The 16,257-nt window shown below is 43.4% G+C and overlaps 1 protein-coding gene across 3 annotated transcripts in view; it reads right to left on the reverse strand.

Annotated features, from left to right (window-relative positions):
• Window positions 1-728: 728 nt before the first annotated feature.
• The window catches only part of arhgap20b (Rho GTPase activating protein 20b), a 65,540-nt gene continuing 50,011 nt past the window's right edge, over window positions 729-16,257 (reverse strand). For 2 of the 3 annotated variants that reach the window (XM_028815488.2, XM_028815487.2), the window contains exons 13-15: window positions 14,601-14,790; window positions 4,538-4,634; window positions 729-3,480 (exon numbers count right to left, since the gene is read on the reverse strand). In XM_028815488.2, the coding sequence (XP_028671321.2) occupies window positions 1,976-3,480; window positions 4,538-4,634; window positions 14,601-14,790 (1,792 nt within the window). In that variant the 3' untranslated portion in view covers window positions 729-1,975. The remainder of the gene's footprint in view (window positions 3,481-4,537; window positions 4,635-14,600; window positions 14,791-16,257) is intronic. The other variant, XM_051934496.1, reaches the window with a different exon arrangement.

Here is a 16,257-nt window from a genome sequence, read left to right on the forward strand (position 1 = left end):
AGTGGCACAACCAACCACACAGTCATATGTATTCTACGAGGGGGAGTCAGTCAAGCTAAAGTTAGAAAATGGGATTATTTAGAAAATGGAATGAACCTTACAACAACTGATAATGTCATTTCTCAATGTAGTCTCCATCCTTCTCAATACACTTGCCATGCCTGCCTGGAAGTGCATGGATTCCAGCAGAATAAAAGGTTTTGTCTTGTCCTTGCCACCACTCGTGCACCTGAGTTACAGTCGAACGCTAAATGCCGAGCGAGGTGTACTATAGTCACTAGTGCAAGTGACTGCTGTCTCAAGGACTCCTTTTGCTGTAAGACAATGCCCACCCACACACTGCTAAGAACACCAAGGCTTGTCTGGAGAAACTGAAGTTTGAGGTATTGCCACATCCTCCTTATTCTGCATATTTGGCACCGTGTGATTTCCACCTTTTTGGACTGCTAAACATCTGGGTGGTCGTTGATTCAAGACAGATGACAACGTAAAGAAAACGTTTCATGAGTGGTTCCGAGGACAAGTCAAAACCTTTTATTCTGCTGGAATCCAGGTACTTCCAGGCAGGTTCCACAAGTGCATTGAGAAGGATGGAGACTACATTGAGAAATGACATTATCAGTTTTGTTAAGGTTTGTTCCATTTTCTAATAAATCCCATTTCCTGACTTTAGCTTGACTCCCCCTCATACATCCTAAAATATCTTATGAATTTCAAAATACCAGAAATACAAATGGTTTAAAGATGTTTATTAAAAAAGGTCATGAAACATGAAGTTAGCAGCTGGATGCACAAATAAAAGGAAGATCGAGTCCTTGTAATGTGATCTTTGAATGTGGAGTGGTGACCGGCTTCTATATGCAGGAATGGCACCATTATGCCAGTACATTAGGAAGCCTCCTCAGCAGAGATGGGCACTTTTGCCATTGAAGTGACATCAGGACTTTTGTAGTCACTCCACAACATTTCCAGCTTCTTTCTACCTTAGCCTGCTTTTGTAGATTCAAAACTACTGAATGACCCCCAAATGCATACTAGCATCCTGAAAGACCTTCTTGATAAATGTTCCACATCACCAAGCATGAACATTCCATCCCCAAACTCTCAAGGTCTACTTAGACTTAATCTGTCTCATCAGGCCCACCTCAGTTTGTTTTGAAACACCACCATTCTCCTCCTTCATGCTCTGCTTACACGTACCGCCTCATACTGTGCCATTTTGTGTTCTATCTCAGACTGCCTTACCCTCTCTTGGTCTATAACTTCTGTCTGATTGTCCAGCACCCTGCCTGCCCTCACTAGCTCTGCCCTCACCCTTCCTGTTCTTACTCTTGCCCTGACATGCTCCAAGTCATTCCTCTTTCACTTAACATATACAATCTACCACTTAGCTTTTCTCTGTTATCATGCTCACTTGGTCCTGTTCTCCCTTTCTCATTTTGCATTCATGCCAACCCACTTTGCCTACCTTGCCCACAGAGTGTCAGCTTACTCCACCTGTCCTTTCTCTTTATGCTTCCTGCTGCCTGCAGCTGTTGCTTTTTATTTTGTATTTCAATTTTTTGCTGCACTTCTTAAGCTCAAAGGTCAAGAGCTTTATTTTCTAGTAGCGTGTGCCTCAGGCTGGTCTGTAGTTTTAAATGGCCTGCTTAACAAAAGGCACGTCCTTTGCTGGTTTCCTGTTTGTATGATGTGGGAGAACTCTCCTCTCTGGTCTGCAGATATTCATACTTATGCCCACCATGTCCACCTTTTCCACCTCCCAGCTCAGAGCATTTAACAAGGCCCATCATCTAAGTGAGGCAGGAGCTGGAGAGGTCAAAGGTATCCTATAGACCGGAGCTCCTTGCAAGTGTAACGAGGAGGTGGCATCCATAACAGCCCAAGACACTGGAAGGGAAGATGGCACATGCCCTTTCAAAGCAATGGCTTGGTTTCTCAGTTTTTCTTGACAGGTCTGGCTCCCCAGTGGTCATCAGACAAAGGACTCCTCACCATAAGAGGTGTCAGTGGTGCCACCTGTACCACCAGGGCACTTCCTGACTTGCCACTCTGCCTTGCTCCTCACCAGCTCCTTCTCCACAGCCTTCACCTCCATGTGGCAGCTTTTGGGGTCACTATGCTGGAAGTACTCTTTGACTGTATTTCTGACTGAGGCTGGCAGGATGATACGAATGGTGTGGCGAATGGTACTGGATGCCCGACTGGCACTCCTGGCTAACAGTGTTGCTTCAGTGCTTGCCTCTGTGGGGTTACTAACATCTCCATCCATATTGGTGTTCATGGAGTTTCTCCTGGTAGATACAGACTGAAGAACCAGTGGTGCATTCTGTCCATAAAAGACTGTCTGTGGTATGCAGAGTTGCACGCTGGGAGTTGGCTGTTGTTGGCTCACCACTGGGTTGGAGACGCTCACCGAAATTGTGGGCTTTTCACTCTTTACTGGCTCCAAGAAAGGCCTAGCTACTGTTTGGTTGGGTGACACATAGAAAGTTATCTTGGTCCTTTTTAATGTTTCGCTGCCTACCCCTTCTGTCTTGGGCCTCACCAGCTGGATGTGCTTGAAAGAAGTCTCTCTATGTGGTGTTCGTGATTCAATGCCAGCCTCTTCCCTTGGCTCAGCTGCCTTTGTTGGTTTCTCGAGTCCAGGTTCACCACATTTTTTCTCTGGGCTTTGTTCATCATCTTCTTTCAGCTGAAGGCCTTCTGGTTTGCTGTGGTCAATACTTTCCTGCTCTATCTTACTATACTCATTGTGCCAGTCCAGATCAGCAGGCATCTGCACCATGCTGCTCATCTCCTCTTTCCAAGGTGGACCAGCAAATGCTGTGGCATCGGCCAGTCCAAAGACTGAGTCAGAGCAACATGAAAAACTGCTCTCAAGGGAACTGAGAGACGATGCTGAAGGAGTGGTGGCCGTGGAAGAAAGGCTGGAGAAACTGGATAGTGTCATCCTGTGCGAGCCCAGCTGTCTGATTCGGGAAACGATTTGGGGTGATCGCCAGAGGCCCTGTTGACTCCTGCCACTCATTGTAGGACTGCTATTGCTCACAAGAGGCCTACGCTCATCCAGCTGCAGTTTGTGTAGGGGCAGGAATCCTTCATGATGACCCCGAATCATTGCCCCATCACAACTAGACTGGCGTGCCACTGGTGCATGGAACCTGCCCAGGAACTTTGAGTCCATGCACACACTTGGCTCAGAGGAGCAGCGGTCCCTGGCTGACTGGATACCCTGGGCAGCACTGAGAGAGCAGAGGGAGTCATGTGAGTGGAAGGAGATGTCATCTAGGTTGTCGCGGCTGTTGGCGCCATCAGCATTCAGGATCTTCTTCTTGTAGGCGTCCATCTCTTCCAGTAAACCCCAATCCTCCTTCTCTTCTCCTAGGATTGAGTCACCTAAAGGAAGAAATAGGGAATCTCTTTGTGATGTCACAGAGGCCTTCGTCTTCTCCTGGTCATGTGGAACACAATCTGCATCTGCAAGACAGACATTGACATCTCAGAGTTGGTATTCTTCTCCCTCTAACCCTTTGGACATGTTTCAGCATTCACAGTTGTGCCAGCCTTAATAATAACAATAATTCTTTACATTTATATAGCGCTTTTCTCACTACTCAAAGTGCTTCAGTGAGCAGGGAGCCACTTCAACCACCACTAATGTGCAGCATCCACCTGAATGATGTGACGGCAGCCATTATTGCTGCTGTATGTTCATTATCTGTTAGGTGGTGAAGTGGTACGAGAGAGATAGCTAACTAGAGACAGGGGACGATTAGGGGGCCATGACTTGGCAGTTTAGCCAGGACATCAGGATACACCCTACTCTTTACAAAGGATGCCCAGGGATCTTTAATGACCACAGACAGTCAGCACCTTTTTGTGTCTCATCTGAAGCATGGCGCCAGTTTTTACAGCACAGTCTCCCCATCACTGCATGGGGATCCACAGTTAGACGATAGGGTAAGCGCCCCCTACTGGCCTCTCCAACACTTCTTTCTGCAGTGATTTCTCGTAGATTGTCTCCCATCCGAGTACTGACCGGGCCAGAACATACTTAGGTTCAGGTGAATGACCTCTTCTGAGGCACATGTGGTATTGCCTTGCATGCAACCCCTAAATTTTAGTGTACGACACATACAAAGGCACGTGGAGGAGCTGGTCTGAGACATGGTGGAATGCGGCCTGATAGTCTCAGAGACACAATGCATCTAGTTGTATGTCTTGAAATAGATGATCACATACATCGGTGGATTTCAATGCCTCACATGAAAGAAAGGTGACAGCAGTGAAACAGACTGTCACATGTTGTGAAGAACATGAAACACAGGGTCACATGGATGAGCAGGTCCAGTATTTACTGAAAGAGGCAATGTATCACAACAGGGTGGTGCAGGCTTGAGACACATGGAGCGTGACACGGAGGAATGAATGAGGTACACATGCAGAGCAGGTTAGGGAATCACATGGAGGAGCAGGAGGAGAGCGTTTGTTAGTCTCAGAAGCTCACACAGCACACACCACAGTTTCTGCATACCTTGTCCATCCCACAGGGGCTTTTTAAAGAGTGACGCAATATCACCGCCAAAAATCCGAGGTGAGTTTTCAATGAGGAGCTGGACAAGCGAGGCGACCTTAATTAGGAAGGAAAAATGAAATAATTCAGTATTTTTATTGTCCCAAGGGGGAAATTTGTCAGCAGAGAGACAACAATGTAACATTAAAAACACATCACAAAGACAGAACTCACCATCACAGAAACATAGCACAGATACATATAATACAGTAATAAACATGATACTTATGGCGAAATATTAGATCAGACATATTAGACATAAAAATTAAACCAACATTTAGACTTGACTGATGATCGACAGAAATACATAAATGCTAACGGCTCATTCTATAAATTATGCCCGTGAATGTTTATGAAATTGAAAAGATTAATAGCAGCGGGAATGATTTGCTTTTTATCTTCGGTACCTTGAACCGGTGACCTGATGGCAACAACTGGAATTTAAAAATGTAACGGGTGAGTCCTGTGATTCAAAATACACTTTGCCTTCTATAATGCTTGCTTAATAAACAGGTCTGTCAGACTGGATTGTTATTTTACAGCTCCATTTTACAGTTTGATTTATCATGTTATGGTTTCTGACGCTAAGACTTCCAAATCGGGCCAGCAGAGCAGAAGTGAAGACGGACTCAATACAAGATGTAAGAAAGAGAGACACCATGGTAGGCGTCATTTTCTAAACCTGCTATATGCACAGCAGAGTTGCAGAGAAGCTGGAGCCAATCTTAGAAAGCATAGGGTGCAAGTCAGGAATAATTCCTGAACATGATACCCCTGTCCATCACAGGGTGAACACACACAGCAGGGACAATTTATTACCCCCAATCCAGTATGTCTTTGGACTGTGGGAGGAAACCGGAACACTAGGAGCAAACTCCTGTGGACACAGGAGAACATGCAGACTCCATGCAGGGAGATACAACATGTGAAACCATCCTCCTTGCTGCAAGCCACCAGTGCAGTCACTGCACCATGGTGACACTCAGATATGTTAAAGTGTAAAACATAATATCAGTAAATAGAAAAGTTAAATCAGCAACTCCCTGCCTTCCAGTTGATGCTGCTGGGAAAGGCCCCCATTATCTACAACCTTGTGATTTTAGCAAATTGATGGATAAGAGATACAAAGATAGTGCTTATTCTCCATTATTATTTTGGGCTTCTTAGAATAATGTTATTAATAAAACATTTTCACCCAGTATGAACTTATAATAATTCTGCCAGAAATGATTGCACTCTTTGGGATTTTGCATGGCACAAGACAGAGGGTGGAGAATTTCAACAGGCACCGAGTGTCAGATGTTGTTATTCTGTACAGCTAATGCCATAACAACATTCAGTCGGGTCGCTCAATTAAAACACAGAATGCGTCAGGACCCACAAGAAGGCATTGACCATATAGCAATGTCTCCACAAGGGGGCGCCAAACCACCGCCATATCGCATGATTGTCGTGCTTTTTTCACCGAGGGCGTCCATTTAAAAACTGAAAGAGCAGAACTGCCCAAACCTTCATCGACTTTCTCCAGTAACTTGAGAAAATGAGGCCAGTGTTTATGAGTTCAGCTGCTCATTTCTCGCGTGCGCCCCGGTTTTCTAGCACCATAGTACTCCAACATTATGCGTTAGTGTAAAGTCTGTTAACAACTTTTGATTTCAAACGCAGATCTTGGAGGGCTGCAGTGAAGGCAGGTTTTCATTCCGCCACTTTCATCACTGGTAACTAGTTACCGCTGCTAATTCAACATAATACGTTACTATAATCAGAACTGAAACGCTTGATTGTTTTTTTTTTATTTACCAACAGATCAAAAATAAAATAATGAAAAGTGAGCCAACAGATGACCTCCTAACTCTGGTGTCTCAGGGGGTCAGCTGTAGTTAACCCGTGATAGTACCGCACTAGCTCTCGATCAAGACCACACAACGTAGTACAGTCCAAAGAAAACATTATCATCACCACTCGGAACAATTCTCAAGTTATGAATTTATTTCCATCTTTATTGGAACAACAGGCACTACACATAATTACACCTCGAAGTCTTCTGGACCTCCTTTTAGGGGCGGACTGGCCATTAGGGCATTTGGGTAATGCCCGGTGGGCTGACCGTTTCATGAAATAAATTTTATGTACTGGTTACTGTTTGACATTATAAATTAAAATTATCTGTCCGGTACTGCGGTTTATATAGTCCTATATAATATACTGTATTACGTCATCAAGTTGTTTTTAGTTGTCAGCACACAACGTTGCAGCGAAAAAGTTGGTCAAAACTGCCGTTTGCCGATTTCTGTTTCGATACCGCCACATTTCGGTTATCATATACATTATTGCAATCTATTTTAGTATTTAAATTCTTCGGTATTGAGAATTAGTTTAGATTATCTGTTATGCACTTTATTGTTCTCTGGTCGTCGGCGTGAGTGATAATTAGTGGTTTTCAGCTGCGATTATTAGTATGATGATACTACACAATGACGCAAGAACATCTTGAGACGTTTATGTTGATGTCGGCATCCTAGCCAAACTTGACACTAACAGTATTGTTGATGATGTGGCTGCTAAAAGCAGCGAACTGCGTAAGCTATTATAGGGTACTGGCACTTGGACATGACATTGACATTTGACATGTACTCTAATAAAGTGTAAGCCATCCATCCATTTTCCAACCCGCTGAATCCGAACACAGGGTCACGGGGGTCTGCTGGAGCCAATCCCAGGCAAGGTGCCAACCCACCGCAGGACACACACAAACACACACTAGGGCCAATTTAGAATCGCCAATCCACGTAACCTGAATGTCTTTGGACTGTGGGAGGAAACCGGAGCAAACCCACGCAGACTCCACGCAGGGAGGACCCGGGAGGCGAACCCAGGTCCCCCAACTGCGAGGCAGCAGCGCTACCCACTGCGCCACCGTGCCGCCCTAAAGTGTAAGCCGTGTTACTAAATTTTTATTTTTCATTAAATTGTATTTCTAAGCATGTCGTCAACTTTTAAGTTGTGTACACAACAGTGTACAGATTCCGTTTGGCAACTATTTAGATAGAGTTCATATCATAGGCGCATAGCAAGTGGCGAGCCGCGTACTCATCACAATTTTTAAGAAAATTACAATGAGTAATGGTCCGAGTGGGTCGACCTCGCCACCTCACTCGTTGAAGGATGCCCGGGCAGGTGTTCTAACGAAACACCCTACCCATCGAAATGATCTACTCACTGATATTACGCATGCGCAGACCAAAATGACGCAACTTTTCTCGAAGCTTACCAACTGTATTTCAGTAATATGTATGCTTTTCTTAGCCTTACTACATTAATGCATTTATTACAGTTTACTGCATAGGTATTTACTGTCAACATTTTATAAGTTGTACATTTTGCATGTGTGACTTTTAGTCTTGTACAGGCCATTGTATCCATGCACAAGTAATGACCGTCTTGCGAAATCTTTGCATCAGGCTGTGTCTCTTTCGGGCGGCAGGCGAATCATCAGCAAGGATGCTGCTGCTACACAACCAGTGTACGGACTATAGTATGTTTACATGCACGCGTACTTAAAGTAAATCTGGAGGATTCCACCAGGGGTCAATGCGAGAAACCATCACAGGAAGAAAACAAGTTATCGTTGTGTTGTGAGTTGAGAGAAGAAAGATGTTAAAAATAAAAATTATTTGCATTCTGCCGCTGTTGTGAAGGTGAAAAAGACGGCAACTGCCACACAGAATGTCAAGACAATATTGTGATACCTTTAAATGTATCGCGTCATTACGACGGAGAATATGCGACGCTTGTATTGCCTATGCCAGAAATGGACGAAGAAAAGCACCATGAAGACATTTGCATGTCAGCATTTAAGTTTGGTGATTTGCTTCACCGCATCGAAACATCGAAGCACGTACTGTACATTGACCCTGTCGGAGCTGTAAGCCTGCAGTCACATGATAGTAAACGACGATGCTGACGTCACGAACCAAAACGATACTGCAACTCGCGCACGCGTCACGTAAGGCGACTGAGCACAGGAAAATAGTGCATACTTGTGTAAACGTAATAAAAATAATTGCAATCATTAAGCTATAGATCAAAAGGAGCATTTCTCTCGTTGTGAACGTTATTCACTTCGAGTATATGAAAAGGCCATGAAATCTATGGAAAGCACACAATGACGTTGAGAGGTACACATATTCAGAATCGTACACTCTTAAAAATACTGGTTCCTTAATGGCACTTTACTGGTTTCCCTGCCTCCTTGTAGAACCTTTGCTTGACAAAGAACCATTTCATTGTGGGAAGGGTTCCCTGCGTATGAAGTTGGTTCTTTGTGCTTTGAAAAGGTCCTTAATATCCGGACAAAGCAGAAATCTTTATAGGCTACTTAGCAGGATACTAGCAGAGGGGAAAAAAAACCTTAACCAATTATGGGGGTCTGTAAAATCACAAACCCTTTGGTATTCTACAAATCTGTTATCATCTGTTCACTGAGAGTGATCTAAATAAACCAAGGTTCTTTCTGGAACCTTCTTCTGGGTGGTTCTTTTGGGGACCAAAAATGGTTATGGCATCGCTCTAAAGAACCACTTTGGTATCTTTATCTTTAAGTTTATCTGAAGCATAATTGTCTTCTTGTAAATCATTTCCCAACTACGTAGATGTTACAGTAATAGAAGAGTTGATACTTGTTGTTCATTATGAGCCCAGCTTTTCCTAATGACCAATTTAATCGCACAGTCACTGAAATGTATGAATTATTCATAAAAAATGTCTCATCTCAGCGCAAACTTCCCAGTAAGGCAATAAGCTCTATATAATACATAATGTGAGAAATTTAATCTTAGATAGGAGGGCACCCGAAAATCCAAATGTTCTGTGTGTGTTTTTTTAGGGGTGGAGTTAATGTTTTTTTTTGTAATATTTATATTTTCCAGAGCTTCTGTAACTAAGAATTTCACTACAATTTGCACTGTGTATAATTGTATGTGGCAAATGTAATTTAATTTTGATTTGATTACCTCCACAACACTCCAAAGGAATACAGCACGGAAGGGTTCTATTCAATAAGGGCGCGCACAAAAAGGCGACCTTCAAAAGGGCGACCTCAATTGGGCGCGGAGAATAAAAGCGCACATAAATAAAAGCGATCTTCAAAAGGGCGACCTCAATTGAGCGCCGAATAAAGGCGCGCGTAAATAAAGGCGAGCTTCAAAAGGATGACCTTTGGAGTGAATTAAATTAATTGTCCTTGATTATGCTAATAGACCGCATCTCGAATATCTACGTGGCATTGCACATAATCTACAGCTTCAAGTGTAACTTGCTTTCACCTTTTTATACATTGTCATTGTCTTAATCTAATTTTCTGTAATTTTGAAAACAATGAAATATAGAGAGCTTTAGAAATAGTTCGTTAGAAGTAGTTCGCTAGAAGTTCATGCATTAATTAATTGGATGTTTTAATATTCTTGCTTTCACCTTTTTATACGTTCAATCATTGCCTTTATCTAATAAATTTTCTGTAATAATTTTGTTGCGTTTGCCTTTATTCGCAGCGCCCAATTGACGTTACCCTTTTGAAGCACTCCTTTATTTATGCGCGCAGTTATTCGGCGCTCAATTGAGGTCATCCTTTTGAAGCTCGCCTTTATTTACGCGCGCCTTTATTCGGCGCTCAATTGAGGTCGCCCTTTTGAAGATCGCTTTTATTTATGTGCGCTTTTATTCGCCGCGCCCAATTGAGGTCGCCCTTTTGAAGGTCGCCTTTATGTGCGCGCCCTTATTGACGGATACCCACGGAAGAACCTGATAGCATTATTCAAGGCGTGCTTTCCTAAAATGCTGTCAAGCGATTTCTTAATTATGAATAGCGATAATTAAACTCCACGAGTTGAGAGAAATCACAGAAGTGTTCGCAAATATCACCGAACTCGGCGAAATGCATTGAAGTCAATGATGATGGACCAACAGAACTAGATTTGACTGGATTATAAGAGTGCAGTCATCTTTAAAGTGTCCCTGAGAGCATGCGAAATGTCAGCCAATTGTACTGGACGATTACTGTGGCCAAAAAGGTGACTTGAGCTGTGCGACCGCAGTACTAACCACTGCTGAGATCAAAGAAGAAAAAAGGCAGTCAGAAATGCGGAATCATGTATTCCGTCAAAAGAAAGTGGAAATCGCAGTGAAAAGTATGAAAAAATATGCAGGTCTTTTAAAGACAGAAAATTCAAAGTGGTGTGTCATGATTGAAGCAGCTAGCTTCTTCTATTTTTTTTTAAATCACAATGAAAGCTCTCCGAAGTGCCTGTGCTGATGCTATGCACTTTTTCTTGTACCAAAAAGATAGAAACGGCTTGTAAATAGTAGTAAATCTTTCGTTATTATTATTATTATTTCATAGAGTCTCCTGTGTTTAGTCAGGAGTCAGGCTCCTTCAAGGTTTGATTTGATTAAAGCTACCTTTTTACAGAATGTGCTACAGGGTGAAAAATATATGTATACCCTGTGGTGGACAGCCAGGGCCCTTACGTGGACAGGACAGGACTGGGGGAGAGAACATGCACATGGCATTACCTCCCCCAAGAGCACTACATGGCAGCCCTCCTGGGAGTTGGAGTTTGGTACAGCCCTGTTGGGGTGTGTGGGTACTGCCAAGGGGTGCTGCAGGGGCTGTAGAGTCTTACATTGTTGGGCTTCTGCCTCACCCAGAAGTGCTTCTGGACCATGGTAGCGGATCATCGGAATTGCTCCTTGGGTGCAGGATAAAAGGAGCCAGCTGTCACTGCTCCAGAAGCCAGAGTCGGGAGGGAGAGGATGGCGCTTGCTGGGAGGAGTGGAGGCAGAGGACAAAGACAAACACAGAAACAGAGGAAGAGAGAAGAGGAAAAGACAAACTTCTCTATACTTCTTGTATTGAGCTTATTGTGCTTCAGTGTACTGTGCTTACTGAGTGGGAAACTTGGGAAGTGTTTCCCACAGCAAAATAAAAATGTGTGTTATGCAGGACTAATTACCAGTTTGAACTCAAAAGAACTGCAGTTTCATCCAAAATTGTGTATTGCAAATGACCATTGACAAAAGCCAAGTCACTAGGAAAAGCAAGAATTGATGTACGGCAGAATGTTTTACTCGCGTGCAATCGTATGTAGCATATTTAAGAGTTAGGAGCTCTAGTGAATTACAGTAATTATAATATCTCCCCTGGAGAATTGTAATCAGAAAAGTACTCAGTTACTTACAGTACATAGTACTTGTGAGTTATCTGATTACCTCTCAGAACTGTAACTGAGCCCTATTGTCTTAGGAAATTTCCCAAGTAAATACTATTAATGTAATGTTGTCTGTGCCAAATTTGCAAGTTCTCTCTGTATCCGTTTCTTCCACATTCTAAAGGCAGACAGATTCGGCTAATTAGAAAACTCTAAACTGTCATGGCGGGAGCGACTTCATTCTCCCTCTGCAGCATTCATAGCCGAGTGAAAGGCAATGAACATCAGGAAGGACCCTTCCTAAATAGTTTGGTTGACCTATAATGGTCACAGGTATAATAAAAACTTGCATTCCTGTCAAAGAGAGCCACACCCTTCACCTTCTAAGATTCGGAGTCCAGTATAGCGGGTCTCCGTTTTTCAAAATATCTTAAGGCCATATAAAGAACACACAAAACATTAGAACAAGAACTGCTACTGTTGAGACGTCACACATTAACCCAACCTGAAATCCATGAAAAGCCATTTAAAGCAATCATGATAGGTAGTGGTGTAGTGGTAAGGGCTGCTTCCTTACAAACCCAGCATCCTTTGTTCAAATCCCATGTCTTTGTAACTGAATACCTCTGGGCATTTTGGTTTTCTCCGATATCCCTAAAAGTATGCTGAATAATCTAATTTGTGACTGTAAAATGGCCTTGTGTGTGTGACTGGACTGATTCCTGCCCTGTACCTGAAGCTCCTAAGATAAGTTCCAGCTCCTTGTAACCACAAATTGCATTTAGAACATTTGAGAAAAAAAACCCAAAAAACAACTGTATAGTGAGTTTGGATTGACTGAAAACTTCAGCTTGTCCCTGCGATGGAGTGGCTCAGGGAGATTCTTGAATTTACCTGATGCTTTGGTTTACCAAGTGACTGAACTTGAATAAAAAAATTTCAGATAATGAATGGAGTGGTGACTAGATAGTGTCTCATGTGGCTGGGGGGGCGACCTGGCCGGGACGCCCCAGAGGACTGGAAGAGGGCTTACTCCTTCCCCAGACCACGTGGGGGTGACCGCCCTGGTACCTATGGGTACCACGGGTACAGAGCTTTGAAGCTCAACCCTGTAGGGGCCCATGGTCACCGCCAGGTGGCGCCCCCAATGCCTATGGAGCCCGGGATCTCAGCACTTCTGCCACACCCGGAAGTGCTGAGGGGAAGAAAAGTGCTTCCGGGTGCGCAGCCGGCACTTCTGCCACACTGGGGAGTGCCGGTGGAAGATTGCTGGGAAGCACCAGGAGCATATCCAGGTGATTATAAAAGGGGCCGCCTCTCTCCGTTCGTTGGCTGGAGTCGGGAGGACGAGTAGACAAGGTCTTGGAGGAGAGGCAAGGAGGCAGCCTGAAGAAGTGAGGCATTCGAGTTGGCCTGGACTTTGGGGACTTTTGGGGGTTTTGAGGTGCACTCTATTGTATATAGCTGTAAATAAACGTGTTGTGGGTGAACCAGTCATGTCCGTCTGTCTGTGTCCGGGCCGGCTTCCACAATAGATAGACGGAAAGATAGTGAAAGGCTCTATATGATAGACATGGCAGATAATTCAGGAGATGGACGTGCCTCTTCAGAATTGCCCATCCAGTAATTCTGGTCCAGCTTGTGGAGAAACTAAGAAATTACCAAAAGTAAATGACAATGAACCATAAATGTGGACCAAAACCCTAAGTCTGTGTTTCTGCCTGTAAAATGTATTCATCTTCTTCATATGTAATGATGGACGAGGCACCACAGGCATCCTGAAAAGGGATCATCTAAGGTTAATGTCATTGCACTTTGTGCTGATGCCAGACTTTTAAAGTTGCTTTTATTCTGCCAGCTCGGTCAAGGCAACCACATGAAGGCCAATATTGACATCACCGCTTAAGAAATCATCATCTTGGAACATAACACATGGAAAAATGCCTTTGGGAAGAATCCCATGACGTCAAGGCTGGTGTACCGAATTAACCATAATACATTTCAACACTCCTCCAACCTGGCTGCACAAGTCTTGTCATTGACCTTCTTGGAAGTGACAGACTACAGCACCGCCAACAGTAATAATGCCGAGTGACTGAATTGTGAGAGCTGGGTGCTCACTTATACATCTTTTTATGTTGTGTGGATCCTCCCAACGAGAGGGATCATCCTAATTGTCCATGCATCCTTTAACACTTATTGAATGACTTTTTAAAATCTCATAAAAGAAAAAAAAAACAAATTGTGAATGGCTTGCAGAGTGTGTCTGATCACCTATCTATCTTGACATCTCACTTACTTCATTACATCATGATGATTGGCCAGTCCATCACAGTTAACACACCTAAGAATTGTCGATGAACCAAAGACCCAAGAATTTGTGATATTAGAAGAGATGAAAGCAGAGGATGAAAAGTCATCTGGAGATGAGGGGAACATGCAGACTCTAGACAGGCTGAGAAAAATTTGGATTTGAACCCAGATCCACAGAGTTGTGAGCGTGTACCACAAATAATTGTGTTACCATGCTGCCTACAGGGTTTGTGTGATGGTACATAACTATAAACAAATTCTGCTTAGTGTAAAAAAACATGGTATTAAAGAAAAAGTGATTGCAGGGACTTGGCTTTATTGATCCCTTTTGAGGAGTTAGGCATTAGAATGAGGTGGCGTGTGGACCCCAGGTCATGAAGTGATTGGGATGGACCTTAAGTGTATAGAGGTCCCGCAACCTTATAACAGATAGTCGTGACACGTCAAAAACTGGTTTAGAAAAACTTGTCATTGAAATGATGGGGCATTGATAGACAAAAGCTTACCTTTCGAGTGGACTGACTCTCCTCTTCAGGACCTCCAGTCACCGGAAGCCATAACATGTTGGGAGCAATACACAGTGACAGGTTAAAAGCTGTCATCTGGTTCTCAACTGAGTTCTTCTCAATGAGGTGCAGAAGCCCAAAGAGGTGCCGCAAGAAAATGACATTTGCTTCAGGGAGCTGCTCAACCAGTCTAGAGTGAAGGACACAAATCACAGGTCACTAAAGGATGCAGTTGGTGCTGAAATCCATGTCCCTGACTATCTAAAGTGACATATCTTTTTAAAATATGTCCTGCAGCACTTCTCCATAAGAGATTGGACCCTGTCCTCCTGCACTTGATGCAAGGCAGGAACAAAACCTGGAGAAACATGTCAATCCATTAAAGACCTCGGGTAAAAATGTTGGCCACATACCCACTAATACTGAATTCACCAAATCAAAGTTTGTGGGTTACAAGCCATTCCTTTAACATAACCTCCTCAGACCACCTTAACATCCAGGCAGCACTGTGCACAGGGCAGGAAACAGCCCTGGACAAGGGGGCCAGAACATCACTCTTATACACACCCGCACGCCGGTCTGAAACTGCCAGTTCACTTAACATAGACATCTAGGGGAATGGAATGGGAAAAAACTGGAGAGCCTGGACAAAAATCCACAGAGAAGAGGGAGAGCATGCAAACTCCATGCAGAAAATATCTGGGCACAGCATCTTAACTTGGGATGCCCAGAATGGGAGATGGCATCACTACCCACTGCACCACTTTTTCTTTGATTGTAATCAGTTTATTTTATTACTGTAGAAACAAATGATCAACTATATGAGCATTTTCCTCTCCAATAAGGACTGGTTTGGATTAAGCAAGGTTTTATGTAAAAGGTCAAAATGTAACTGACCCGTGGCATCAATACCTTAAGGTAAAGTGGGGCACTACCCCCATCTCCCAGCAGATAACACTGTTATGTGATATGTGTATAGTGATTTAATGCATTGTTAAAATGTATCATAATCAAATGTTTACCATTTTCCATGATATGCTTAATGCAATTTCTTATGTAAAAAACATTTTCTTTTTGGAGTATGTGAACTTCGCTAGCTAGCTTCACTAGTATGTGAGTCGCTAGCCTGTTTCTGGCCTTTGACCCTGCAGTGACCTCTCAGACATGTGTATGCGGGTGCAGCCTGAACTTTTCAGTTCAGCACGGGCAGAGGTGGGTAGTAACGAGTTACATTTACTCTGTTACATTTACTTTTTTAAGTAACATTTTAAAAAAATTGTACTTCTAAGAGTAGTTTTACTGCACCATACTTTTTACTTTTACTTGAGTACATTTGTGAAGAAGAAACGCTACTCTTACTCCGCTACATTGGGTAACACTTGAATCGTTACTTTTTTTCCATTAGATACAGTACGCCATATTTTTGCCAGAGAGAATCCGCCAGTGGATCTACTGCATGGCTGTTTCACCAATCAGACGTAGCAACAATAATCACAAGACTCCGTTTCACCAATCAGACGTAGCCATGCAGTCACATGACCACACACAAACTGTCGCATCCTAGCGGCACAAATTCCTCACAGACAGCAGACAGGGAAAGAAAGAATACTGTACATGAAAAATGAGAGCCACCTTCTGCTGAAGCTTAACCACCACT

Source organism: Erpetoichthys calabaricus, chromosome 12 (assembly GCF_900747795.2).
Source record: "Erpetoichthys calabaricus chromosome 12, fErpCal1.3, whole genome shotgun sequence".
NCBI lineage: Eukaryota > Metazoa > Chordata > Cladistia > Polypteriformes > Polypteridae > Erpetoichthys > Erpetoichthys calabaricus.